At 40.9% G+C, this 26,812-nt stretch overlaps 1 protein-coding gene across 5 annotated transcripts; it reads left to right on the top strand.

The window, feature by feature from the left end:
- The first annotated feature begins 760 nt into the window (after positions 1-760).
- On the top strand, positions 761-25,300 carry RABGEF1 (RAB guanine nucleotide exchange factor 1). 5 transcript variants are annotated; one of them, XM_055794766.1, is made up of 11 exons: positions 761-872; positions 11,186-11,371; positions 13,778-13,944; positions 14,994-15,113; positions 17,247-17,267; positions 18,181-18,347; positions 19,939-20,020; positions 20,818-20,950; positions 21,345-21,436; positions 21,805-22,061; positions 23,074-25,300. In XM_055794766.1, exons 2-11 carry the CDS (start codon positions 11,193-11,195, stop codon positions 23,470-23,472), a joined length of 1,617 nt encoding a protein of 538 aa, XP_055650741.1. In that variant the 5' UTR covers positions 761-872; positions 11,186-11,192; the 3' UTR covers positions 23,473-25,300. The 5 variants fall into 5 exon arrangements, with proteins under 5 accessions (XP_055650741.1, XP_055650745.1, XP_055650742.1 ...); XM_055794770.1 differs by lacking the exons at positions 14,994-15,113; positions 17,247-17,267; XM_055794767.1 differs by lacking the exons at positions 761-872; positions 17,247-17,267 and having other exon boundaries at positions 18,178-18,347.
- The last annotated feature ends 1,512 nt before the right edge of the window (positions 25,301-26,812 follow it).

The following is a 26,812-nucleotide window of genomic DNA, read 5'->3' on the forward strand; positions in this document are numbered from 1 at the left end:
GCCCTCCCCCTCCTCACCTCCCCTGTGGTTTGCGTTGGCTTTGCGTGACTGCCAAAGACAATCAGACACCAGCCTCCGGCTTCGTTTGATGGCACCAACCTCAACCTCCTCCATCAGTTTCTACCTGCGTGGCAGTACCGGTACCACAGGGTGTTGGTTCTGCGTCCTCCTCCCTGCCCACCCCTCCGCATGGAGCAGCAAGAAGACCCCAGCAGCCCTCCCTGCTCGTGCGGCGCTTGAACAGAAAGTTGTTTCTGGATTTGCATAGCTGGCTGTGTTCAGCAGCGTCTCCCCCGTGTTTCTGAGGTAACTGGGATGCCACTTTCCCTTGCTGTCCACTAGTCCTGCTAAAGCGATTGCTGCTGTCCCAGCTGGGCAGCTGCCTTAGGCCCTGCGGGGGGGGGGGGGGGCGGGGGGGAAGGAAAAAACCCAACCACCACCAAACCCAGCACACAACAGCGCCGCGTGAACGAGAAAAGGAGTAAGTTTTAAATAGGAGTAGCTATTTCTGTCTACAGAGGCTGCCGGGCTGTCCCCTCCGGGCAGGGCTCAGCCCTGAAGGCCCCAGCGGCTGCGGGAGGCGGGGGGGGCTGGGGGGGCAGGCAGCGAGGACCTGGGGGGAGACGCGCAGGGCCGCGGGTCTGAGGCCGGTTCCAGGCGGTGTGTGACGGTACCGCGCCCCCCCCGCCCCGAGGCCTGCCGGGCCCCGCGGCCGCCCCTCGCTGCCTTCCGGGAAGCGGCCCGGCCCCCGGAAGTGAGGACACACCCGCCGCCGCCGAGGGCAGCAGCGCCGCGCCGCTGTGAGGGGAGCGCCGCCGCGGGAGGAGCGCGGAGCGGGAGCGGCGGGTCCCCCCTGCCGCCCGGGGCAGCCGGTGAGCCGCGGCTCCGGGCCGCTTCGCTTCTCGCTGAGGGGCCGGGGGGGGCGCCCGGGGGCTGGGCTCGGCCCGGCTGTGGGCTCGGCTTCCCCACCGGGGGCTGCCCGGGGGTTGTGCCGCTGGGCCCGGCTGCGGGCTCGGCTTCCCCACCGAGGGGGGCAGTCCGGGGCTCGGCTTCCCCACCGTGGGGGCTGTGCCCGGCTGCGGGTAGGTTTTCCCTGCCGGGGGGCTGCCCGGGGACTGTGCCGCTGGGCCCGGCTGTGGGCTCGGCTACCCCGCCGCGGCAGCTGTGACGATGACAGCTCGGTGGCTGCCAGTCTGTCGTCTGTGCGTCCCCTCCTCCTCTCCGCCGCCGGTCGTTATAATTGTGTGACTCTCGGTGGCAGGGGCGGCTGAACCCGGGCCCCGCCGCCTCAGGCCCCGCTCCCGGCCACTCTCCTCAGGGAAGGGGCAGGCCGGCCCCCGGCGGCCCGGGGCTTGCCATACGGAGAGACTTATTAAACCAGCTTCCTCCGTGTGCACTTCCTAAGGTGAAAGGCTTTTTTAATTATTAATAATTTCTTAATTCTCTGGGCGTGTTTCAGTGGTCAATCAAGGCGAAGGTGTCACCGATAACGTTCTAATACAGCCCCTCCGCCTGCCCGCCCGCCCGCCGCGTTCCTTGAGGGCCGAGGGGGTTTTGCCCCTTTGCTTGTAAGTATTATGGCAGCGTGGCTTCTCCTTGTCAGCCTGGGGGTTGGAGGCCTTGAAACTCAAAGCTTGGAGGGTGTCGGAGGTGCTGAGCAACACCTTTCGAGTGCCTTTGTGAGCGTTTGTCACCGCGCACCCTGTGCGGTGTTCGGGCTGCTCCCTTGAAGCAGGGAGTGGCAGCATTTTCAGAGGGCGGCAGGCACCAACTGATGGATGACGCGCTTGAAGCAACAAAAAAAATTCTCCTCAGGCGTGGTTCCGCACCCTTTTAAATCCTAGCGGGCTGCGGTGACTTGGTCTGTGGCAGGGGCACCATCGCTGGTGTGATGGATTGACTGAGGGGGTTCTTGGGAATAAAAAGTTTTTTTGGGCTGAGTGGGGCCCTGGTCTGGCCCGGTGCTGGGAGTTGGTGGCACTGCACAGTTCTGGAGAAAGGGTGGCATTTTGGAGGTTGTGATTTGAATGTGTTGTTTGGTAAGACTTGGCGTACTTTCCTTCTTTGATCTCATGGTCACAGAACTGTTTTGGAAGCTGCGCTTTGTGTTGGCAGTTCCTAGTGCAGTGCCCTGGGATGTGTACTGAGCAGCTCCTGGTCCGTCGGTTACCTGAGACTCCTTTGGGACTAATGACCGATCGGCATAGAAGGACATAGAGTTTTCCAGGAACAGTACTTTACTCGGAATTGGATATGTGGCCTTCTGGACATGGTTACACAAGCGTTTTGCAAGGAGGAGGATTAGGAAGAGCATTGTAACTCTATGGAGTGCTCTGCTGACAAAAACCCAAACCAACACACAATAAAAGTGAAGAATAGGACATAAAGGAAATTATACCAATTCATAAGATCACTTTACAGAACAATCTATGGTAATAAGCTTGAAGATGGTTCATGATTCTGGAATTTAATTGTGTTTTGCAGTGTTACCTAAGCTAGAACAGTCTCTTAACTCCTGCCTTCCCCTCCTGATGTTTGCTGTATAATCCCCAGTTATTGCTATCGTCCCCCCCTTGTGACCTAAAGCGAAACCTAAAAGTCATGCTTGTGAAGTCCTATTAAAGTGCTGTCAGTAACAAGTCAGGTATGAAGTGCAAAAGATGTTTTGAAGTTTTTCTCTGAGCAAACTTAGCTTTCATCTGTATCCAGGTGAATGTGGTTGACATTTTGGCAAAACCACAGAGCATGAAGAAGCCAATCGCTGCTGGTTCTGAGGAGATTTTAGAAGTTTTAGCTAATCGTCTTCATATTCTTGAATTCCCAGTCAAGCAGTACAAAGCGGTTTTTAGATGTTTCTTGTGATTTCATTTAAAAGTGCAGTTATGTGTCACATGCAGATGGTGAGACACAATCTCTTGGTTCATGAGTGCATGCTGCTCCTGGCTGAGTGGTCATTGCTGTGGGCAAATTAAGAATTTGATGTGGACAAACAAAACTGTAACTTAAGGTCTGTACTGATGTTGGAGAGGGGAAGCATGTCTTCACATGGAAGTGACTGGTGAGCTCTGTGGGTAGGGTGTTGGAGCCTCGTGGCCATTAGGTTTCAGAGGTTTGAAGTAGTGGCTGCAATTTCCCATCAAATTACAGTACCAAACAGTGCGGTTATTTTAAGGTGGGTGATCAGGATCATTAGTTAGCAGCCTGCCCTGTTTATACGAGGAAACAACTGCTACAGCTGAAATTTCTTGATTGCGAGAAAGATGCACATTAGAACTGTGAAGACTCATACCACGTATTTCGCAAAGATAGCAACGGTGTTTCCCAATTCCTAAGTTATCTAATGGCTTTTGTATTTCTGTTCATGAGTCTCCTAGATCATATTGCCCCACCCTTTCCTTTAGAGGAAATTAGCTCATGTGTAATTATCCTTCTGCTAATTACATGCCTGCATGTTTAGGGTTACACATGAATCACGACTCTTTCAACACTTGGGTGGCTCTTAATTTTGTGACATTTGGGTCAGTGGTTGTTCTTTGGAGATCTTAACTCGATCCCATCCTTCCACCTGCTCGGTTTTGATGTACTTTCTAACTTACCTCATAAATGTGTTTTCAGTAACTGAAGTTGCCTGTGCTTTTAGGTGGGACTCACAACTCTCTTGATCTGATGTGAAATATGGTGTACTATTCAGGCACTAGTGAGATGTAAACCAGCAGCCTGTTACTGTAAGAATTGTGTGTTTGGAGACTTCCCAGTTTTTCTTCTTTTCCTGCTTTAAAATCCCATGCCTGGGGGATAGCCATTCGTGACCAGGCAGCTGCAGTGAGTGATACTGTGTGAGACATAGTGAACACTCTTTGGAGCACATCCTTTTTTTTTTGGTTGGGTTTTTTTTGTGTTTTTTTTTGTTGTTGTTGTTTTTTTGTCTTGTTTTTTGCGGGTTTTTTTTGAGAAGAATCAGTTGTTCATTGAGTGGTGTGAATATTTAAACTTGAAGAATCAAGCCACGTTCGCTTCGGTCCAGTGGAAAGACTGGTGTAGGTTGTTGCTAATAGTTGTGCCAAGGGTTTTTTTTGAGAAATCTGTTGATTTCAAGGAGTAAGGTAAAGAGAATGAGGGGGGGAAAAGCAACACACAAAACATAAACCAAACCAAATGCAAAAGGAGGGATTCTGAAGTTAGGAACCTTTGTTTTGTTTTGTTTGTGGTCAGAAGTGTAGAAGACTGAAATAGGCTTCCCAGGTGTCAAAGACAGTTTCATACCCTTGTGCCAGCTTGCCTGTGTTGAGTCTGTTATGTGAAGTCTTTTCCTTTTTTTAGGTACGTTTAATGAACTTCGATACTGGTATTGAAACTTATTTACGGAACAGTCTTACAAAGTCACTGCTTTAATATGCAGAGTTATTTAGAAACTGTTTTTCATAGTTTGTAATAATTATAAATTGGCTTGTAATTGCCTGTTACTAAAGGTGTCTATAGATTGGTTAAATGAGACCCCTTTCTAATCCACTTTGATATGTGAACTTTTCCAACCAGCTCTTCCATCAGAGGTGACCTAAGCAATCCAGAACTGATAAATAGTTGATGAAAGAGTCAACAGCCTGTCGTGGCAGTGGTGCAGTCTGCATCGAAGGTAAAGGTATCTGCCTACTCAGTCCCTGGCAAGCGAGGCAGGTACGTGGTAGAAAGGAACAAGAAAAACAAGCTGGTGGTGTCTGAACTCTTGATAAATCTGTACTACTCCCAAAGCTTATTTCACACACAGTGCTTTTCTTGAAGCCAAAGCTGTGTCTGCAGTCTTTGGAAGCCCTGATGCATTATGAAAATGATCTTAGGTTTATTGCTGAAAAGAATGTGTTATGTAAGTGTAGTCTCTTTCATGTGTGTGTTAAATCAGCCCTTAGCGACAGATCCTATTTTGATGAAAGGAGCCCCTTTTTCATACCACATAAAAGCTAAGAATGCACTTGCTCTTTACTGTGACTGTGATACCTGCTTTAATAAGTTCACTGTGAATTTTTCCTGATACTTTTTAATCTGGTTTGTGGGAAAACTAGAATATAGAATTTTGTTGCTGTTGAGAGCTTTTGAGTCTGATACAAAAGGTACAACGTCCTGAAGCAGTAATTGCTGTTACTTCAGTCCCCATTACGGGATACTGACCAAAATGGCCTAAGGATTTGTGGACTTACAACTGGAGGAGGGAGCAGCTCTTGGAAACTTACAGCTAGTTTTGTGCTTTATGTAAGTGGCCTGCCTATCAAGAGATTACATGTGATCATCAGGTGTTGGCAAACTTTTGAGCCCTCTTATCCCATAGTTTTTAATTGTGAAATAGTACTGATTATGAAGATTTTGTCTTTAGTCCTGTGGGAATGTAATGGAAGATCATTAGAGAAAAAAGAAGTAAAATGAGATCTGGTTGCCTAATTCTGTGTCAGTGCAACCTGGTTAGTTCTGCACTGATCTTGGTGAACTTGGGTGTCTTTTTATATGAGCGGTCCAGATGCCAGAGACTGGACAGCCAGCCTGATATGCTGGGGACTAGACCCGTACAGGAATGTAGGCATCTAAGTTGGATGGAAGCGGGGTGTTGCTGCCAGTGTTTGGTGACTGTGGTAGATTGTGTTCTGGTGTTTGTAGCTGTTGCAGCGGTGTGTAGGGAATTAAGGTTGTAGATTGCAGTCTGCCAACGTTGTCTGAAGACTAAATGCTTAGATGGAATCCCTTTGATTTCAGTGTATCCCTATTGCTTCCCATGAGAAATGTGGGCTCCTAAGACCTGAAACTGAAGATCCTTGAAAACTAGACCATAGGGTTTTTTAAGCACCCGCATTCAATGAATAGTGTTGTACTTGAGGTCAGTGTAAAACATTGCTTAGAAAAACCGTTTCTTCTTTCCTCTGCTCTTCCCCTCAACTCCACCCCTGGCTGGCCTTAATGCTTATGGTTCTTTTTCTTTGATAATACTTGCAACAAAATGCATGTTTCCTATGTCTTAACTCTTTCTGTGTTTTCTTTAGTAAATTTTCAAAGGCAGGTTGAAATATGTGACTCAGGGAAAGTGATGTGGCTGTCAGCCAGCGGTATTTTGCAGAAAAGTTGGTTTTTCTGGTTTTGGCTCAGATGTCTGCTTCTATGACTGTGGTAACCGAAACCCTGTGCTGTTTGCACGTATGTTTTCAGTTGCAGCTTTGACAGAGTCACAGAGGAACTGTTGGGCAGACAGCTGGTTTATCCTTCCGAGAAAATTTATGTGGATTTCCATTTTCTGAAGTAAGCGCTATGGTTTATTAGATATTCTTCTTGGATGACAGACTTGACAGGAAAAATCTAGGGGTGTGAGCAAGAGACGAGAAACCTCTGAGCTGGTAATTGCACTTTTTCAAAAAAGTATTTGCTCTAAGTGAACAGGTGCTCAAAATACTACTGAATAAACTGAAAAAAATTAGAGAAATCTAGGTACAACAGGAAAAATGTGTGGATAGGAAGATATATTAGATCTTCAGAATGAACTGCATTAAAGCAAGTATAAAGTGAATTTTGAATTAAACCACAGTGGGATGGGTTTTTTCATATGCTAGGCATCATAACAGAACTAAATATTCTAAAATGCTTATGAAAAAGCTACAGAAGGAGAACTGATCTGTCATTAGAGACGTTTGGTGTGCAGCCCTTCAATTATATCTAACATAATACGCGTCGTCTGCCTCATCTACCAACAGTGCACAAGTATTCACCTGCTCTTGATACCTCTGCAGTTTGCAAAAATAAAGCTTGGTGTCTAGAACAGCATGGAAAGCTGCAGCTGTGGGCAGCCGCTGCAGCTCGTAGCGGGTATGCTGGCAGGCCAGTGGGTACTGGCCTGGGAATGCATGTGGCAGTAAGACAAGGAGCTCTTTGGTGTCCTTACAGTCTAGTCCACTGTTAGCTGTGGTACAAATACGCTGATTGCCAGCAATGGGACAGCTTTCTGTGCTGCAGTTGTCCAGAATAAATCCCCTGTTGCAGTTGTCCAGAATAAATCCCCTGTTGCAGTCATGATGTAACAAAGTTTAAGAGCCTGGCTTTTTTCTGAACTTTTTAAAGGGGTGCTGCTAATTAACATAGATACTAACCTTTGATGAGATCTAGTACCGGTACAGAAATGCTGAAAAGAAGATTCTGTATCATGGTGTTTGTGAGATGTGTAAGGAAGTGTATTTTCTGCTTTCCCTGATGATATACACAGCAGAACTACTTGAAGGACTTTGTTGAGCAAAGCAGGTATGAGTATACTTTAAATTAATTACAGGTGTTTGCTCCTGGGAGGGAGACATGGTGCTTCTTGAAGTTGTTGAGTAGTGTTTTATTTGGGATACAGCACATGTGAAAAGGATGTTTGGTGCAGTGCACCTCTCCAAATTGTACTAGTTAATTTTATTTGAGATCTGATCTTCTGGTACTTTGTTACCCTTCTTGATTAGATGACTTTTTAATCTTTTTTTTTTTTTTTTTAATGTGGAAGTTTGTTACCTTCCTTACTATTGTTTTGCTGGCTTCTCACTGGTGAGGCAGTGTGAAAGCTGTTCAGAGTTGCCTGCCAACCTCTCTGACTCCAGGAGAACAACAAATTTGCTCTTTCTTTTTAGATTATGTTACTCAGAAGTGAGCTCAGGTCGTGAATGAAAATAAGAGGTCTGACCATGCAAAATAAGTGGTGTGACTGTGCAAATACACTGAGGAGTTGATCTTTGAATAAAGAGTGATACACCCTTAGCTGGAGTGGGAGAGAAGGAAGTAGAGAAAGAAAAAACGCATTTTGGACACTCAAAAGTTCCAACAAAACATTTTTAGGAATGGAAGATCATAAAGTACACAGAGATTTAGTTGCAGAAAGTTGACTTGAGATGGATTTTTCATATTCAATTTATTAAAACTTGTTGAGTTATTCTGTTTGTTAAAATATAAATGTTGACCTGCAAAAATTGGCTCTGAAACTTTTTTTGTAGTGGCTGTATGTCTTACAGCAGAGGCATTCTGCTTCCTTCAAAGTGCAGCATGGGATTTCTTCATACTGATTCAGGGTGACCTCTTTCGTCCCTGGATCTGAAACCGATGTAACTGCAATCGAAAATGCTTGAAGGGGAGGAGACAGAACAATTTGATTTCTAGTGCAGCTGTTTACGAACATCTCCTGAAAGCGTGCAAAAAAAAAAAAAAAAGAATCTGGCTACTAAGAGACTGCTTTGCTTACTCCAGGGAAACCTGCTGAACTGTGACACTAAACAGAACCTTATTTTTAGTTCTGATGTACACAAAGGCTAGTGGGATGCCAAGGCACTTGTGGCACTAGTGTGTGGCTACTCTGTGGATACAGAAAGCTAATGTTTGTGTGTCTGTATAGAGATAGTGAAAGTGCGCAGCTGGTGCAGAAACAGTATGCTGTTACGCTCTCAGAAAGCAAGACATTGATGTGAGGTAGAAGCAAGGTCATCTCTTTAATTCTGCTCCTTTAGTTTTTGAAAAATCTTGAGTATCTGAAGCACGGTGCTTTTGAATAAGAACAGCAAACACTTGAACTTGTGAAATTGGCTTACAGACTGCAATTGCCAAACTGTTGTAACTTACTCCGCTGTAGTGGGTGATAGGATCAGGGATGTTATTTCCTTGGGTGATAGGGATCGGTGTAAAATTTCTCTGAAGTGTTTGTTATGAAAATTTTTTGATCTGTTGTGTCTGTATAGCTAGCTCCCTGTAGTTTACAACAAAAGCATTCAGACTGATCAGCTTTACCATTAATGGCAGTATTGAAACTTTTATGCATGGTGGTTTTTTCCAGTACAGGCACCTGCAATAGAAGTCTCTAATCAAAATGCTGCTGCAGCCTCTGTTTTTAGGAAGTGGTCTTTAAACTGGATCAGAAGCAATTGGAGAGTTTCAAGCTTTTGCTTCCCCATTCTTTTCAGAATTGGTGATAAAGGGCATGTGTAATGCTCTGAGAATGGGCTGTGTTTGCAAATACTGCCAACATGCAGTTTCTGTCCCAGGCTGTGCAGTTGACAAACACTTGACGTTTAATTTCTGGTCTGGTAGATAGATTGTCAGTCAGCAGATCTGTGTGCCATTATAGTCAGCATAAAGACCTTACTTGAGGAATCAGAAAATGAAGGTAGTACAAAAACCAAATTATTTTTGTGATAGCTTATTTTCCTCTGTTAATTGTCCATATGGGAATGAAGTAAAGCGCTCTCAAGTATTTAAAATCTAGTTGTTTTATTTTGCTTTGCAAAAGCGCATTAATGTCTGTTTAGCTGTCAGACTTTTCTGTGGGAAAGAGAATATTCAGCTGCTTTCCATCTATATAAATGAGAAAATGTGTGTCTATAAAATATGCCATTAAGAAACTGATTCCCTCAATATACAGGTCTCTACAGTGAAACTATTTTAGATTATTTTTAGGAACTCGTTTCTTTCAAAGATAGAAAAGATGTTAGTGGAAGGAGTCTTAATACTTACATAAGATGGAATATTTAATTTGTTCACCCCTCAGAGAAAATCATATGTGTTTCCTGTTACTTTACTTAAAATAACTTGTTTAGATTAATGGGAAATGTTAATCATTATCAGTCTTTTAAAATGGTTGATCTTATGTAATTCTGCTTGGAACAAAATAGCTGTTACTTCCTATAGCAGAAAAAACTACCTGTGGTACTGACAGCTGTGCATATCATGTCTGTTCCGCTGGATGACCCAGAGAAGAGTGTGGGGCTCCTCCTGAGACTGTTGCGTGCAGGAGCTTCCAGGGGTGAGTAACCTCTGCTGGGCAGAAACATGAGCAACCAGAGGTCCACATTCCTCAAACATATGAATGTAGGGGTCATTATGGATCTCAGAGGAAAACAAGATTACTCTTGACAATTACTGATGTTCTTCAGTTTAAGAAAATCACTTTTCATCTTGCTTTCCGTACATTGCATCCCAACGTGTGTTCTGTTTTCCTTGTGTGATGTTAAGTAATGTGCCGGAGGCGAGGGCAGGGTCTTCAAACTGTGGGACAGTGTTGGTTTAAAAATATTCTGGTTTTCCTGTTGGAGGAAGGATGTCCTAGGGACACTTTTGGTTATGAATGTGAGAGCAAGAAACTGAATTGCCAAAGGGCTTGCTCGGCTTATGCAAAGCACTTTCTGCTGAGGATTGCAGGAAGAAAAAGGGGCTGGATTTGCTGACAAAGACCTGCGTTCCAGTGCCTTGCTGTGATATTTCTGGTGTCTGTGTGTGTCAATATTGCAAACCGAATGTTAATGTTTTAATATACAGACCTTAAACTTGCAAATGCAGGTGATCCTGTGCTGCTTTTCTCCTAAAATGAATCCAGCATTTACAATTAGAACAGATTAGTAGAAATGCCCTTGGGAGCAAGCTGGCATGTGGGATGGTTTCTGTCAAGCAAGAAAAGAAAGAGGAGGGGTGGAACATTGGAAGACAGGCTCTGCACAGTGGTGGTGTAGGCATGAGAATAAATCTTTTTGTGCAGTTTCTATATAGAAATTCTATAGAGCTGTGCTGTATTATAGACACCCAACTTGACTCTGAAGTAACTCGAGTACTGAAGGAAATGGAGATGCGCCTCATCTATGTTAATGTCCCCTGCTGGGTTAGCTGTGATACCTGACTGTGCTGTGAAGACATACTCTTTGAGGCCAAAGATACGTTACCTAAAGCCTCACCCGTGTGATTCTTTGCAAAGACAGTCTCAGCCTCAATACAAACCTGTTTACGTTTTGCCCCTTACTCAGTTTGCTTCCTTAGTTGGTGACTGTAACTTTCTCCGTTTCTTTTTTCCTCCATTGATTTGTGCCTCTGCGACTGTTGGAATAATGTGCTGGTGAGATCAGAGACTTGTGCCTTTTTCCACATGTGTACGTAGCTGCGCGACTGGTACTGCTGGCCTGCCCTGGGCCAGCTGTCTCGTGCTGTTTGCAGGTCAGAGCTATGCAAACACATCCCAATGCTGCAGTTGGCTTGGGGGGGCTGTGTGGTTATATAACTGTGCCCTTCCTCCTGTGGCCTTTATTTTGTTGCTATGGGACTGTTAAATAATTAAAACAGGTGACTTCTCTCTAAAAGGCAAGCCTTCAAAAGAAATTATTTCTGGCAGGCCATTATCATGTTTCTGTCTTGTAACCGTTCTCTCTTTAAACAGGAAGAAAATGAACCTGAAATCTGAACGCAGAGGAATTCACGTTGATCAGTCGGAGCTACTGTGCAAGAAGGGATGTGGTTACTATGGCAATCCTGCTTGGCAGGGATTTTGCTCCAAGTGCTGGAGAGAGGAATACCATAAGGCCAGGCAGAAACAGATTCAAGAGGATTGGGAGCTGGCAGAGCGGTAAAGAGCCCCCTTCATTGGTTCATCTTTTACAGTAGAGTGACTTCACTAAAGACTATTCCTGTCTCCTATTTTCTAGTCCTATGTGCTCTGGCTCAGTTTCATCATAAGTTCTCAAATTTGACCTTTCCAGCAGGAATAAAAATCTTCCCTTTGATGCAAAGATGAATATTTATGACATTCTAATTTAAGAGGTTTCAAAAGAAAGTCTGCGAAGTAACAACTGTAAACACCCTCCAACATCTCAACAAATACTTTGACCTAATTTGCATAGTGAAATCTGTAATTCTGACTAGCAGTTGGAAGGGTGAAAGTGACAATTTTGATTAAAACACCTCTGCCTCTGGAGATTGCAGTTATTGTCTTGAATATAGTCATTGCAATGGTTTTACATTTCAGCTACTGATTCAAAAATGGGGTTTAGTCTTGTCTGTGGTCACTCATTCAAAGTTATGGTTAAGGGTTAAACCCAAAAGCATCAAAGCTTTAGCATTAATAATTTAGGTAATTTTTCTAAGGGTGTATTTTCTGCAAAGCAGTCTAGTTTTCCAGGTGTGATAAATGCTTGACTCTGAAAATAGGTGTTCAAAGAAATCTATGCTTGCGTGAGAAATGCTTGCATGCTTCTCATGCTTGCATGAAAAAACAAGAGCAGCTACAACTGCTTTTTGTTGGATTTGGGTCAAAGCACAAGCATTATCCACTGCCTGAAATACTGCAAAACATCCTCTTTGTACTACGGCAGTCCTTTTTGTCACTTCCAGGTGTGAGTTACATGACATCCACTCAGAATTAATTGTTTCAGGGCTATGTGGATTTCTTGAGATAGAAGAGCATCTAGCTGTTTATGGAGTTGATGGGCAGTTGACACGAGCTGGCCAAGATGTTTGTTCATATTGACACAGATTCTCTACATACACTTATCTTAATGTGTTAGTGGTGTATGCCAGAGCTCTAGGAAGAAGTACAAATGCCAGAGAGACCTGACTGCACTTGAGTTTGGAACCCTTTGGTGAACTTGAGCTACCTAGTGGTATGTTAACCAAGGTCGTTGTAGGGGAAAGAAAAAAAAAAAAAGGCGTTAAGTTCACTGTTGACGTCAGCCTGCCTGAAGCAGGTGGCATCTTTGGAAGCTCTGTGAACTTGAGCTGGGTCCATACTGTTGGTTATAGTTTGGAAGCCCTAAGTTTTCCGATACCTAAATACCCTAGACCTTCTTACCTTAGGCCTCGAAGTAGTTTGTTTGCTTTTAAAGTTCTCTTTACTGTCTGGCACTGGAACAGATGAACTGCAAGGAAAGGTAGAAGGAAGTGCTTGAAACCTTTTCTAGCCTAACCAGAAGGTGCCAGGTAAGCAGTTGAGTACAGTACAGAGGACGTGTAATTTTTTTTTCCTATGCCATAAATTTGGCTTAAACAGTAAAAATCTAAGTATTATCAGAGTCGATAGTTACACTGTCAGTCTTACAACATCTGTGGACAATGAAGTGGGTCATTTAAGGACTTCTTTAATAAGTAGCTGTTCAGTAGGGAGATGCTAAAGGCACAGATAAGCTGTGATTGTTGTAGTGAACAGACAGGCTTGTCAGCACAGATAAGACACAGTTCCTACCTCAAGAGACTGCAGATGCATGACCATTTATGGTCCATCCTGAGCTGGATGGATGTTCAAAGAAAATTGCCCTTCAAGATGCTAAAAGGTTGAGCAATGTAATTTAACCTATTTTAATCCTCCTGCATAGGAAGAAAAGTAGCTGTTGAAGGATCAGTATGTTTGCCCTCCCCTACTTTGTGCATGTATGTTAAAAGATGGGCTTGGTCTTTGCAAACCACCCATCAGTGTTGTAGTGAAGTGGTTTGCTTCATTCATTCATTCAAACATTCGTATTACCAAGACTTTGAAAACAAATTATGACGACAATGATCTAGTTCCCAGAATATTTCCGAGATTGTGGCAGGGTATTTCACTTGCTCAGCTGTGAGCCGCAGTTTTTATCTTCAGTAAGATGGTAAGGGGTTGCCTGTGGGTAATAGGTTGTGAAACTCGGAACATGATGGCAGGGAGGAAGGCAAATGAACCGGTTATTGGAAGTTCTTCCATAGTCTTTCCCCTCACCTCTACCTTTGTGGCATGAGGGGAAGGTGACCATGATTATACTTCAGTCCTCTCTCTTTTGACCGTACTACTTAATCTTCCCTAGTCATCTTGAGCTTTCCCTCATTTTTGCCATTGCAACATGGAAAGAGCGGACGTAATGTAGTGAAGCTTTGCTAGGAAGCAAGAAATTAAGATGGACACAGAGGAGAATTAGCATGTCAAATGAGTAATTAATTTATTACACAGGAAATCAGCTTATTTGTGCTGGTTTTAAGCACTTAAATTAGACTTAACTTTTTCTAATTCCAGGCTTCAGCGTGAGGAGGAAGAAGCATATGCCAGCAGCCAGAGTACCCAAGGAGCACAGTCACTGACCTTTTCAAAATTTGAAGAAAAGAAAACCAATGAGAAAACACGAAAGGTCACTACTGTGAAGAAGTTCTTCACTGCTTCTTCCAGAACAGGAGCTAAGAAGGGTAACTCTCCTTTGTTTCTAATGGTTCTGTTCAACAAATTAAGTTAGAAAGTGTTTTTGATGGATGTATTGTGCTAAAAAGCAGAGTAGCGCTCTGTGAGTTGTTAAAAAGTTGGAATAATGATGCTTCTGGAGAGCGATTGCTGTATGTGAAGTCTTACTGAAAACCCAGAAAGACGTGAGCGTTTGGGTGATGCCAGATGTATTTTAAATAGACCATTGCACTTCTAAACCTGTGGCCGTGTTTGTGTTATACAGGAGTTCTTTCATTCAAGTGTAGTATAAATGTGTTCTTGGTGGGGGTCTACCACTGCACTGCTGAGTGGAAGTATCTTGTTCATATGATGCACATTCTTGCTAGATTTGTGAGTCAACCATAGTGTGATGCTGTGGTTTCGTTCTTGAAGGGGAACTCTTCCTGAAGAACGCAGGAGAAAAGGTACTGGGTGTCAGTCACCTCTAACAAACTGCTATCTCTAAATGTGATAGAAATGCTGATATAAAATATGAGATGATGCTGCCATAATGGATCATTTTGACAGCTTTAATGGAAAAAAGGAAATGTGTAAGCAAGGGTGCCTTTAAATGAAAATAAATGAGAAAGGGAACTTAGTTGTGTTTATGTGTATGTGGGTTGTGACTGTCAAGTTTGTGGTTGGCTGAATGTTTATTCTACAGCATGTGGTACAAGTAAGAATGGTTCATGGCACTGAAGTCTTTGCATAGCAATAACTTATATGGGCAAAACCTGAAAAATGCTAGGCTGTGGAGTAGCCATTTCAGAAGAAAAAGCAACATTAATTTATCTTAGCCTTATAGGCGATGGATTTCCGTAATAAGAAATTCTAAATATGTCTGAAATTCATCTTAGAATTTGTCTTGGTGCATGGGCAGCATTTGGCTAAATGAGGCATTCAGCTGTGTAGTAAAAACTTTTTTTTTTTATGTTCATTCTTCTCACTTTCCATATTTTCTTTATTTATCCCCTTCACCGTCTCTCCTGACATGCTCCCACTCTTGGTGTCTTGCTTGCTTTTGCATTTATTTCAGTGGCTCAAGAGAAAATCGTTAAGCAAGGACAGCTTGGGAGGGAGCGAAATGCTGATAACATTCTCAGGGATTTGAAGGAGATTTTTACTCCCTCCTGGGAACTGGCTTCCCCTACTGAAGGTAATGCAGCACAGCTTGAGCAAGCTGTCTGCTTGATTTTAGCAAGCTTACTTCTTGGTTGGGCTTTGCAAAGTACAAACTAGGGTTGTGCCAGTTATAACACGTGCTGTTGAATATGAAGATGGCAAAAGAAGCAAGTCCAGCATCTTGAGGTAAACTTGAATCTCTAAACCAATTCTGTGCTTTTTGGCAGGGAGAATATAGGAAGGAATAAAGGTGAAGCTTCTTTTGAGTTTTACTTTAGGATGGCATTTGAAGGATTATGCAGTTTCAGTAAAATAAGAATTTTGTAAGAAGTAGCTACTTCATATTTTTATCAAAAAATAATGCCAGGTTGCCATTATAAATCTGATTATAAGTTGAAACTAGTTCAATTTAGTAGTTCACACTTCAAGAACTCTTGCATTCTCAAAACATCTCCAGATGTTTGTTATATTAATCAAGAAGACAATTTCATAGCAAGAGAAGACATACTAGTTTCATTTAAACCAAAAGGATACCGAAACTCTGGATGCAAACAGCTTTAGGATCTTGTCCTATGCTATTTGGTTGGAATTCTGATATGTTCTCCTGACTAAAGAAATTGTGAAGATGTACAATTCTTTATTTTGCAAATTAGATGAAGATGATGAATGGGTGTGTATAGTAGAGCTAATGACAAACCCTTTTTTTTATATTCTTGGCTTGGACTCAGATCCACGACCATGGCACAACCATAGTGAATCACTGGAGTGCTAATGTTCTGCTGTGACAACTAGCATTTTTGTAGAATGCCTTGAGAAAGATTTTAATATTAATAGTGTTTATTCTTTGTAAAGGTGATCCTTTCTTAACTCTTCCCATGCTCGCTCTTTTCATTTTGGCATATCTCCTCTACTAGGTTCTCTTTAACTTATTCAAATGGAATTTCTGTTCTGATAATCAGCTTCTTTTTAGTTAGACTTAATTCTTTCAAAGTACATGGCAAAGGTGAAAATATTTTGTTACCGAAAGTACGTTTGTTCCTGCAGTCCTTAGTAATCAGTGCATGTTCATTTTCCTTAAATCAGGATTTTAACATAGAGATTACTGAAGTTGCAACATTTCTGAGTGACTACATGTAAGTTTTGGTGGGACTCATTAAAAAGACAGTTCATTCTAACATTCAATTTTTAACATCATGCCTACCTCAACAGTAATTTGCCTCAGTTGACTACATCTCTCTAGTAACTAAAAAATAATCTATTTTAAATTTGTGACTGAAAAAATCATATTCATGTTCCTTAAGGTCAAATAGCAGAATGAAGTTCATTATTTTTATAATATAGTGAACTCAACGCTGAAGTAAGTAAATAAATCTTCAACTGTTCTTTGAACTCAGTAATTGATCTTGGAAAAAACATTTTATAATTCTGCCCTTTCAGAAGTGGTAGCATTTTTTTTTCTTTATTATTTCCAAACTATGCTTTCTGCTTAACTGGTTATGTAGTACTAAATGTGATAAATTTAGATCAACCTATAGTAATGGTTGCTGTTCAGCTTGAATACTATACAAGCATTCTACTTTGGATCTTGGGTATAAAGAAGACTGGAGGAAATCCCTCTGGAAAAGTGCTCTTGTGTAACTAGAAAGGTGATTGAATCGTATTTTCTATCTTGATTGCTACAGTTGAAATTTAAATCTTTGCAAAACCATTTTCCATTCTTATGAGTTAAATGCCATAGATGTTGTAATGGTACCTGACCACGTTATTATCCAGAGAAGCTTATGCTGAAGTGTAGAGGTCCTAACAAGTCTTGTGCTTTGGTCAGATGATCGGTGCTTGTTAGTCACTGGATTGTACAGCTTTGAATTTACTAAAGTGCTGCATCTCTTTAAAAGCAAGTAACAAACAAACAGATGAGCTACCTCAAGTCCAAATTAAACACACCGAGTTAAATACCCCAATCCCATTTATTTCCTTTTACTTTGGAGTTCTGCATGTATGCTTATTGAAACAAGGACTGTTGTGTTGTGCATGTTAATATTTTCAGATTTAAAGGTATGTTTGTATCGTGTTGACCATGAATATTTTCATGTTTTCTGTCTCTCTGCTGCTTGCTTTTCATCATATTCATTTACATCATCTCTATTCAATCCTTCATTTTGAACAGTGTTGGCTGGCAAGTTGAAAGGTGGGTGAACTAAACTTGGGTAGCGAAGGTGTTGGATCAGTCCAATTAACTTGCAACATGCCTTGGAAAATCAGATGTGTTTGTGTGGAGAAATTCTGTGGTTGCAGCTATATAAACTTGCATCCAGTGCTGTGTGCAGTCTGTGTTCCTGCCTCCTTCCTGAGTGCCAAGGAAGTTCTTCCTTGAACAGACGCGGTGCTTCTGCTCTTGCTGAAACACAAATGGCCAAGTTCTCATTTGCACTGCAGGCGTGATTCTGTGGCATCTGCAGCCTAGCAAGGAAGGGCTGCTGCGTTTGCACCAACCTTGTGCTCCCTATTCCTTCTCTTGCGCTGCTCCTGCTCCTGGGAACTGGTGGGAAGCCAGCCTGGGGAGCTGATCAAGCTGAAAAATACCCCCAGAAAGAGACGCTAATTTCTGACTAGGACTGCCCCAAACTAGTACTCTCTGAGCTACTTCATGAGCCAGCTGAATGAGTACTTGTGTTGGTGCAAGCAGAGGAGCAGGAATGTAAAAGTGAGGGAGAATGGAAAAGGGACCACTCCATTATCTTTAACTGCTACAGAATTCCATCTGGAAGCCTTGATTTTATGGAGATATCTTATCTGGGAATGAAAATGTAAGAAATCCAAAAGCAAGCCCGTGTTACAGTAATCTCCTAATATAATAAAAAGGCCATTCGTGTAAATGGGTATGTGGCTATAAATGTTTCACTTCAGTGGAATACTCATTTTCCTAGAGTTCTGTTCCATAATATCCAGCTTTTCCCTAGTAAAGCTGGAGAAATAAATGCTCGTTCATCTGCACAGTTGAAAAAAAAACAACTTGAAGTTCTAAGACATGTTAAATGCTTCCTGAATTCATCCATCAGTGTAAAAAAAGCTAATCTGATGTGCCCAAATTTTCTCAGCAGAGATCCAAGAAGCCAAGGCTCCCAGCCCTTCTATAAACCGGCAGGCTAGCATCGAGACAGATCGAGTATCCAAGGAATTCATAGAATTTCTCAAGACATATCATAAGCCTGGACAAGATATCTATAAGCAATGTAAACTATTTTTGGACACAATGAATCATAAAAGGGTAAGTTTTACATGCCTTTCATATAAAATAGGGAAATTAGGGAGAGAAAGAAAAAAATGCTGCATTTCTTCCAGCAGTTTGTTCTTTATATATTGTACACAGGAGTCGAGCTGATAAACTTAGCCAAATGATCTAGTGGCAGTCTTAAATTTGGAATGCCTTGCTTTTTGATGTGGTATGTGACAAAAGAAACCCTCCAGCCCCGGTATCTCGGGTATCCTGAACGAACTTTCCTTTGCATCCCAAATAAATTAGTTCGGAATAAATCCCACATAGTCTGTTGAACAAACAGTTTTCTAGTTCAATATGACTTGTGGAAATTATGGTGTATTACATAATGAGTTTTTAGATATCTTAAGTCTAAAAAGTTACTAAAAATTACAGAATCAACCCACATATCTCCTTTTCTTTGAGGAAAGGGAACTTGACTGTGGTGGGGTTTTTTAATATGGAATAAGAGTTACATCTTAATTCTCCATTAAAAAAAATAAAAATCAAAATTTAAAATTAAAAAGATGAATTAATGTGTGTGTAGTGCCACCTATGGTTGAAATGAGTCAGTGTTCAGCACACCTCTTTTTCTTCCCCTACCTTTCTTATTTATTATGTAGTTGCTGAAATTACATCCTCAAATTTGACTGTAAATTAAAGGGAGTTCTGATGGAATCTTGCATGCCGTTCACTTTGAAAACATCTTGGAGGTGTTTTTTCTTTTAGAACTGATTCATTCTGAGCATAGAGTTTGTGAAAATAGTGTGTAGTTGTTATTGGTTAAAAACACTGAAGGTACTCTTACTTCCTGATTCCTTGGCAGTTCGTGCTAGTCAAAAAGAAGTCTTTGTCAAAACATCCTGTTTGCTACTACGTGTAAACCAGGCCTAAAATGCAGCATTGCCATCATTGCTGAGACTTTGTGTGCAGGATAACTGTCTAGTTTTTGGCCTTAGAGAATTCAGAACTAAGTTCTTTCTCCATTTTTTTTTTTTTTAATGTATGGTTTTATGTTGCCATTTAGTGGTGAAAAGTGACTTGATCGGTAAAGTTAATTTTAACTCTTCAAACCTCTGTGGTGTTCTTCAGTAGCTCAGTTAGTTAATGTCCAAAAGAAGGTGTTGTTTTCACAAATAACATTGTGAAGCTATTTCATAATAACTTCATTGTTAGAGGTGTCTATTGTATTGATATTCTTTCAAATTATGGTTTATGTTCTCAGTTTTTTGATATACTGTAATCTTCTAAAAAGTTAGAGACAAAACTGGGAGCAAGGATTCTGCTTAATAGTCTGCATTATTTTGTTGCTGTTACTCAGGGATGGGGGGCAGGGGGAAACAGCATTGCACTTGTCCAATTCCATTGCTGCTATAAATCTGTTCAGCAAAGAAACATGAGTCTTTCACATGTTAGAGCCAAGTACGTCTTGGTTTCTTATAATTTTTGAATATGATTTAGCCAACATAAACACCACTGACAATACATTTGCATTCTCAGACTGTTACTGCAGCTGGACGCTTTCCTTAAACAAAAACAAAACATCAGAGGCATTGCTGCCATTTCTTCCACATATGCACACTTAATCCGTTTTCTGTTACAGGACTTAAGTATTGAGGAGCAATCTGAATGTGCCCAGGACTTCTATCAAAATGTAGCAGAGAAATTACAGACACGTTGGAAAGGTACCGTGCTCCTCTTCCTCATATCTTCTGTTGAAAAAGTAATGATTTGAGCATAAAGCCTCTTGCATTTTCAAGTAAAAAGAAAGCGTTCCTAACCAGCTTTCAGAAATGCTATTAAAGAATTCTAGTACCATAGAACTATTCCCAGCAGCACCAGTTCTATAAAGTTTTGCAGTCTGAATTACTTGGTTTTACAGGTTTTTCTTAAACTCTCGATTAAATGGGGTCCAGTTGTTTTCATTTCTTGTTCTAAATTCAACACCATTTGTTTAAAACTGAAGTTGAATGTGTAGCCTCTACCCAATTAACAGACTGTGAGCCTTACATTACACTGTAATGCATAAGAAGCCAGTGAGGGGGAGTCTTTCTGTTGTGGACTGCTTTTATGTGCCTGGTATGTAAGTGGCACAGCTTAAACATACCTGGGGATTTTGTTAGACCTAAACAGGAACGGAGGACTTGGAAGACTTGACTGGTTTTATTCTCAAAGACTGTATTTTCAAGCAATGTTCTTGTAAGCTACAAGGAGCTGAACCTGATTTGTGTGTTGAATGTGCTTCGTTGTGAACCTGTGCATGTACTGACTTTGGCATGTCACTGTGCTGTTCTCACCACTGTAGTTTCACTTCTGCTGTAGAGAGTGAAAATACTCCCAATATATCCATTCTTCATTAACTCAGGTTAGCTCAAGTTAGTAGCACTGATTCAGTGCTGTTAGGACCAACTTGTAATAAATCTTCACAAGAGCCACAGAATATTTTATTTAATGTATTGGGGCTGGGATTTGTACCTTTCAGTGTCCCCTGAAAAGGTTGAGAAAGCAATGGATCAGATTGAAAAATACATTATGACTCGACAGTATAAATATGTCTTTTGCCCTGAAACGACTGATGATGAGAAGAAAGATCTTGCTGTCCAAAAGAGAATCAGGTGAGTCTTTCAAAAATGGCTGAGTAATCTGCAGTCCTGTAAACGAGCTCTGGATCAAGCATGTTAAAAATCTTTTGCTGTGCACATAAAAATGGCAAGCTTTTTAACCAAAAGTGTTAAGAGCACTTTATTTAAGAAACAGAATGAAGAGAATGAGTAATGAAAGCGACTAAATTAGGAAAACTAATTGGTTTGCTTTTGTTAAATTATAGCAAAGAAAGAAGTGTTTTTTCTGGAAATAAATTACTTCAGTGGAATAAACTAGCTTATGACTGGATTGGTGCCTCATTTACACAAAGCACTCCTTGTGCCTTGAATTCAAGAACCAGCTGGTTTCAAACACCTGAATGTTACTGGCACAGAACAGTTTAATTTTTTTTTTTTCTTGTCATAGGGCTTTGCATTGGGTAACTCCACAAATGCTGTGTGTTCCTGTCAATGAAGAAATTCCAGAAGTTTCTGATATGGTCGTAAAAGCAATTACAGGTTTGTGAATGATGAAGTTTACAATTACAACTTTAAATTTCTTATGTCTTGCTCATAGACGTTGTTTTCTGCTGTCATCAGAAGGGGTCCAGGCTTTTAGATTTGCAGGAACCTTTGTGGTATTGGACTAGTATGTTACCTGTGAAGCAGGAATAACTTTTCTACTACAGAAGTGTTTAGGCTTATCTGATCTATTTGAAATACTTGGACTGAACCAAGAAGTGGTTGAATAAACAGATACTTTTGTGGAACAGCAAGCACCAGGGATAAAGATGATGCAATATTAGTTTTGTCCAGTAAGTGTTCTACTCATTCAGGTGTCTTGATTACTATGGTTTTAATGATTTGAGAACCTTTTTATCTTACAGATATTATTGAAATGGATTCAAAGCGTGTCCCTCGTGATAAATTAGCATGCATCACCAAGTGCAGCAAGCATATATTTAACGCTATTAAAATCACAAAAAATGAACCAGCTTCTGCTGATGACTTTCTTCCAACACTTATATACATTGTTTTGAAGGGAAACCCGCCCCGTCTGCAGTCTAATATCCAGTATATAACACGCTTCTGTAATCCAAGCAGGTTAATGACAGGAGAAGACGGCTACTATTTTACCAATCTGGTAAGTGCAGGAATAGTGTTGACATTTTGTATAAAACTGTCTTTTATTTGGATGTAGGAATTCCCAGTAAAGGCAAACACAGCATAACACAGAAGGAAAATTAAAACTAATCTTACAAACAGTGGTTGAGGTTAGTTAGAGTACAGCAAGTTCTTTTGCTTTGCATTTCCTCACTCTTCCTTCTCTGCTTTCCAAACCAGACAGTGCTTTGCCTTCTTTGTAATATTAAACTCTTTTATTTGAACAGTCTGATGCTAAGACTTGGGTATATTTTTATTCTGTGAGTAGATAAGTACTATTTGTTCATAAAATCCCAAGTTTGGACTGCGCAGATGTTATGGATGCAAAGTTCCCCATGTAAGCCCATCAGAGTTTTGTCTCTTCAAGGGACTTTAACCTGTGGAGGTAAATGGGCTTTTTAAAGCTTCTGCAGGAGGCATTTGTTGGTGTGATTGTGTACCTTAGAAGGAATTACGATTAAGAACTTGGCTTCTCTGCACTTCGTTGTAAAGCAATTTTTGAGGGAAAATACGTAGTTGAATGAAATACTTAAAATGTTAGAAATTCCTTTCAGTAGGAGGAGAGCATCTACAAGGTAAGATGGGCTTTCACATTCCTTCCTTCAGAAGAGGAATAGAGAACATAGCAGATCTCTGCTGAGCACATTATTAAATATTTATACAGTGCTTTTGTCTAGTTGTCATGTTCTTTCTGTTCTCTCACCTCCAAAATGCCGTGACCCTGAGGTTTGTAACGTACGTTATCCGGTGGGTCAGTACTGAAGTGGTGTCCTTCCTGTATTGTTCTCAGAGTTTTCAGCTTCTTTAGACTTTGGGGAGAGGAAAGAGGCATATGAACTGTCTGATGTATTTAGCTTCTGGAAAAGCTCTTTAGGAGCAATCTGTTGAGACATTAAATAAAACAGTTACTGATTTAACAGCAGGATAAAATAAAATGGAACACATACATTCCAATCTGCAATGCGCAGTGATACTTTCTCTTTTCTTTGTAGTGCTGTGCTGTGGCCTTCATTGAAAAACTGGATGCTCAGTCTTTAAATCTAAGCCAAGAAGATTTTGATCGTTTTATGACTGGGCAGACATCCCCAAAGAAGCAAGAATCTGACAGTTTTTCACCTGATGTGTGCCTGGGTGTTAAGCAAATGTATAAAAACTTAGACCTCCTATCTCAGCTGAATGAGAGACAGGAAAGAATTGTCAATGAAGCCAAGAAGCTTGAGAAAGACCTGATAGATTGGACTGATGGAATTACAAAGGAAGTCCAAGATATTGTTGAGAAATATCCTTTAGACATAAAACCAAAAAATCAAGCCTTAGCAGCGATTGACTCTGAAAATGTGGAGAATGACAAGCTGCCCCCACCACTGCAGCCTCAGGTTTATGCAGGGTAATTATCAGTGTTAACATTGAAAAGCATTATTATCTTCACCTAGTGCTATCTGCTACTTGGGAAGGGAAGTAAATTTAAGGCTAAAAAAATCAGATGAGCTTAAATCAGTACATTTTTAAAGGTACATCTTTTTTGTTAAGTGTAATGACTTGTATTTATTTTAGTCAAGTAGATTTCTATTAGGCTTTTGTGGGTTTTTGAACTGAATTTAAATTTTCTACACAAACCGATGTAATTTTTAAGCAACACTAGTCCATTGACATCTTTCCTGAAAGCTTCCTTCTAGGCATGCACTTACTTCTTTTTAATAATTAGTTTAACTTGAATTTGAGTTCCAGCAGAAACTCAAAAGGTACCAATGTTAGTCTGAATTTATTCTGTAGCTGTAAAGATTAAATATATATTGTAAAATATGTAAAATTGTAAATAGATTTAAAAATCTAATGTTTCAGCTGTGCATGACATCTTGTGTGTGTGTGAAAATGATATAAAAGTATTCATTTTAGCACCTTTCAGTTAAATCATATTGCAGTATAAAGGCAAGTACACTGTTAGTGTTTCAGTAAGCTAGATGGTATAACTGATGAATTCCAGTCAGAGGAGGATATTGTTGTAATGATTTGAAAACTTGACACCCATCTCAATCTACTTTGTTAAAAAAAAGAAAAAAGTTATTTAAATATGACATTTCTTCATGTAAATGTTCTTTCTGCTTTGTCAGTACACCTGATAGCTTTCAGTGGTGCACGTAAGTGCTGATACTACTGCTTTTGAAGAGAGTGTTGAATCAGGCTTCAGAAATGGGAAGAAATTTTAGGTTTAAAAATTGCATAATGTGGAACAAAAAAGGGGTGGGGAGGGGCCACTGCAAGAGATGCACCAGAAGTGGCTTTCTTTTCTGGCATTGCCTAGTAATTTCCATCAGTGGGCTAGGTCTTGATCGCTTTTTTGACAATCCTGGTAGATAAATAAGTTGATATAATTAGAGGCTGCTTTTTAGAAGCATGAGCCGTTGCTCTGAGCAGAAAAGTGCACTCTGTTTTCACAGAACACCAGTTGTCTGATCTTCAGCAACCCTCTTTAGCAAAGGGGCTTCCCTTGCTCTCAAGCATTGAGCATCAAGGTAAATGTCGCTTTGTCACTAGGAGTTTAGATCAGTGTATTTCAAGTTAAGTATACTAGCTCATTCTGCAAAAAGTAACCTCTTGCAATATAACTTTTTTATGCCAGTGAAACATTTTATATATCATTTGAAATATCTTCCAGTTAATCCAGTCTGCCATTATTTGTTTGTGTACCTGAGATATCTAACATAAAGCTACTTAGCTTGAACCACTTTTAAGCAATGTTAAAATCTTACTATCAAGGAGGAAAGTACCTACCTCTTTATTATGTTCCACTGCTTTAAAAACACTGTTGTTTTAAATTTGCACTGCAATAATTTCAGACCACAACTGTGATTTGTCCCTTTTTTGGTCAAATGTATTTAGCCTTATGAACTATGCATTATTCCCAGTGTTTCAGAGATAACCAGCTACCCAAAATTCCACTGCTGAAGTGAAGCAATGAGCTAATCAGATGATCATAAGAAATTAGATTATTTAATGTATCCATGTCTCACAGCGCCCAAGTTGCTTAGCATCTGACCAGTGCTTGCAGTAAATAACACTGTAAAGTCTTTTTTTTTTTTTTTTTTTCTTCTCTCTCTATAAACAGTAGGTGCTAATTCTGATGTCCAGGTACACAGGTTTTCCTGAGGAGGGGTGGGGGGAAAGCAAACTTTTAGCTTTTGTGATAATTGCCATGTTTAAATAAAAGTGTGTACATTATACCCTTGTTAATGAGTTTCTAAAAATCTCGTCACTGGGTTTTGTTGTGCCGTTAATGATTAATGTGCATATACAGTGCTGCTTCTGCATTCTCTGTGTTTTGAGAGAGACATTTCTTAGCCATTCAAGCGCAAGTCTTAGGTAACAATGTCTTTTTCTTTGCAGAAGGATCATTGTAGTCATTAAATAGTTAAGAATGACTTGCTGGTACATTTGTAACTGAAGTATCTCTTACTCATATGCCATCTTGTTATCAAGCTGCTAAAGCGTGAGTATTTTCAGCAGACATACCCTCCAAAGCCTGGTGGGGCAGGTAAGATGGATTTCCATAGCTCATCTAAAAGTTAGCAAGTAGGAGTGGTTTGCTCCTAGCCGTAGTGTAGCCTGGATAATAACAACGCTGGGAGCAGTTCTGACAGGAGCTTGTGTTCCAGTGTTTGAATAACTATGCTCATTAAGACCTGGTCAGTATTTTATTAAGTGAATGACCTGTCTGTAGGTAAAACAGGTAAATACTTCTCTCTTGCTTAAAAGTGAGGTAGTTCAGTTGCCCTAGTAATAACTGCAGAATATCTTTCCAGATACTCTGGAAAGTTATTAATTATTTAAATTTTTAAAAAATTCAGAGTGGCCAGGCCATCACACACAGGGTGCTGTGAGATGCTGCTTGCTGAGCGAGCCGGGACGATGCTGCATCAGTTCTGGGCTCGACAAACCCTCGAGCAAGCAGTACCAGAGGGTTGGTACTGCTCCCACAGGAGCAGTATGAAATAGTACCTATGAACAAGTTACTTGTGAACCAAAGAATTTAATTGCAATACTGTCTTAAAAGTAAATTGGAATACAGGCTGCTGTGCAAGTATCAAAATTACTTGTTTTTTTCAGCAGCCCACTACTAGCTCAGTATTAATGAAAATGAAGACTGCGGCTCATTACTAGGAGTTGGAGCTTACATTATAAACTACTTCTTTGCATGTGTATTCACTATTTATTTTGCTGTAGTAAAGAAGATATTTGACAGGAGGTGTTGGTTAATTAAACTGTATGTCTTGGGTTTCACATAACTGAAATAGAAAATTATATTAATCCTTCTGCCCAGTTACCAACGTTTACAAATTCTCTAGCGCGTATTCTGTTGTGGCTGGGTGTCTCGCGCTGAAGGTAGATCTGATGCTGATAGGTGCTGATGCATATAGCCAGTGCTCTTTAACAGGAGTTTAAAAAAAAAAAAGGGGGGGGGGGTGAAGGGGTTTGGGGGGAGAGCAGCAGTGTTCCATCGGATAAAGAGTTGAACGTTGGAAGCTCACGTGCTGCAGCGCGAAAGGGTTTGATAGTTCATGTGGGTATCCCGGAGGAGATTAACGTGCCGTTTGCCTTTATCTACAGCCACCCTCCCTTTGTCAGAGATGTGTGCAGGACTAGTGTATACGATTTAAAAAAAAAAAAAAAAAAAAAAAATCGACTGGGAGGCTTGCCAAATGTGCGTTGGCAGCGCTACCTCCTGCCTCCCAA

Source organism: Falco peregrinus, chromosome 2 (assembly GCF_023634155.1).
Source record: "Falco peregrinus isolate bFalPer1 chromosome 2, bFalPer1.pri, whole genome shotgun sequence".
NCBI lineage: Eukaryota > Metazoa > Chordata > Aves > Falconiformes > Falconidae > Falco > Falco peregrinus.

Bases quoted from the DNA above. Each gene is read 5' to 3' on its own strand.
- RABGEF1 (XM_055794766.1), top strand. From the start codon at position 11,193: ATGAACCTGAAATCTGAACGCAGAGGAATTCACGTTGATCAGTCGGAG. The intron at 18,348-19,938 runs GTAAGTTTTACA...TTTCTGTTACAG, and splicing joins ACACAATGAATCATAAAAGG to GACTTAAGTATTGAGGAGCA. The intron at 20,021-20,817 runs GTACCGTGCTCC...TGTACCTTTCAG, and splicing joins ATTACAGACACGTTGGAAAG to TGTCCCCTGAAAAGGTTGAG.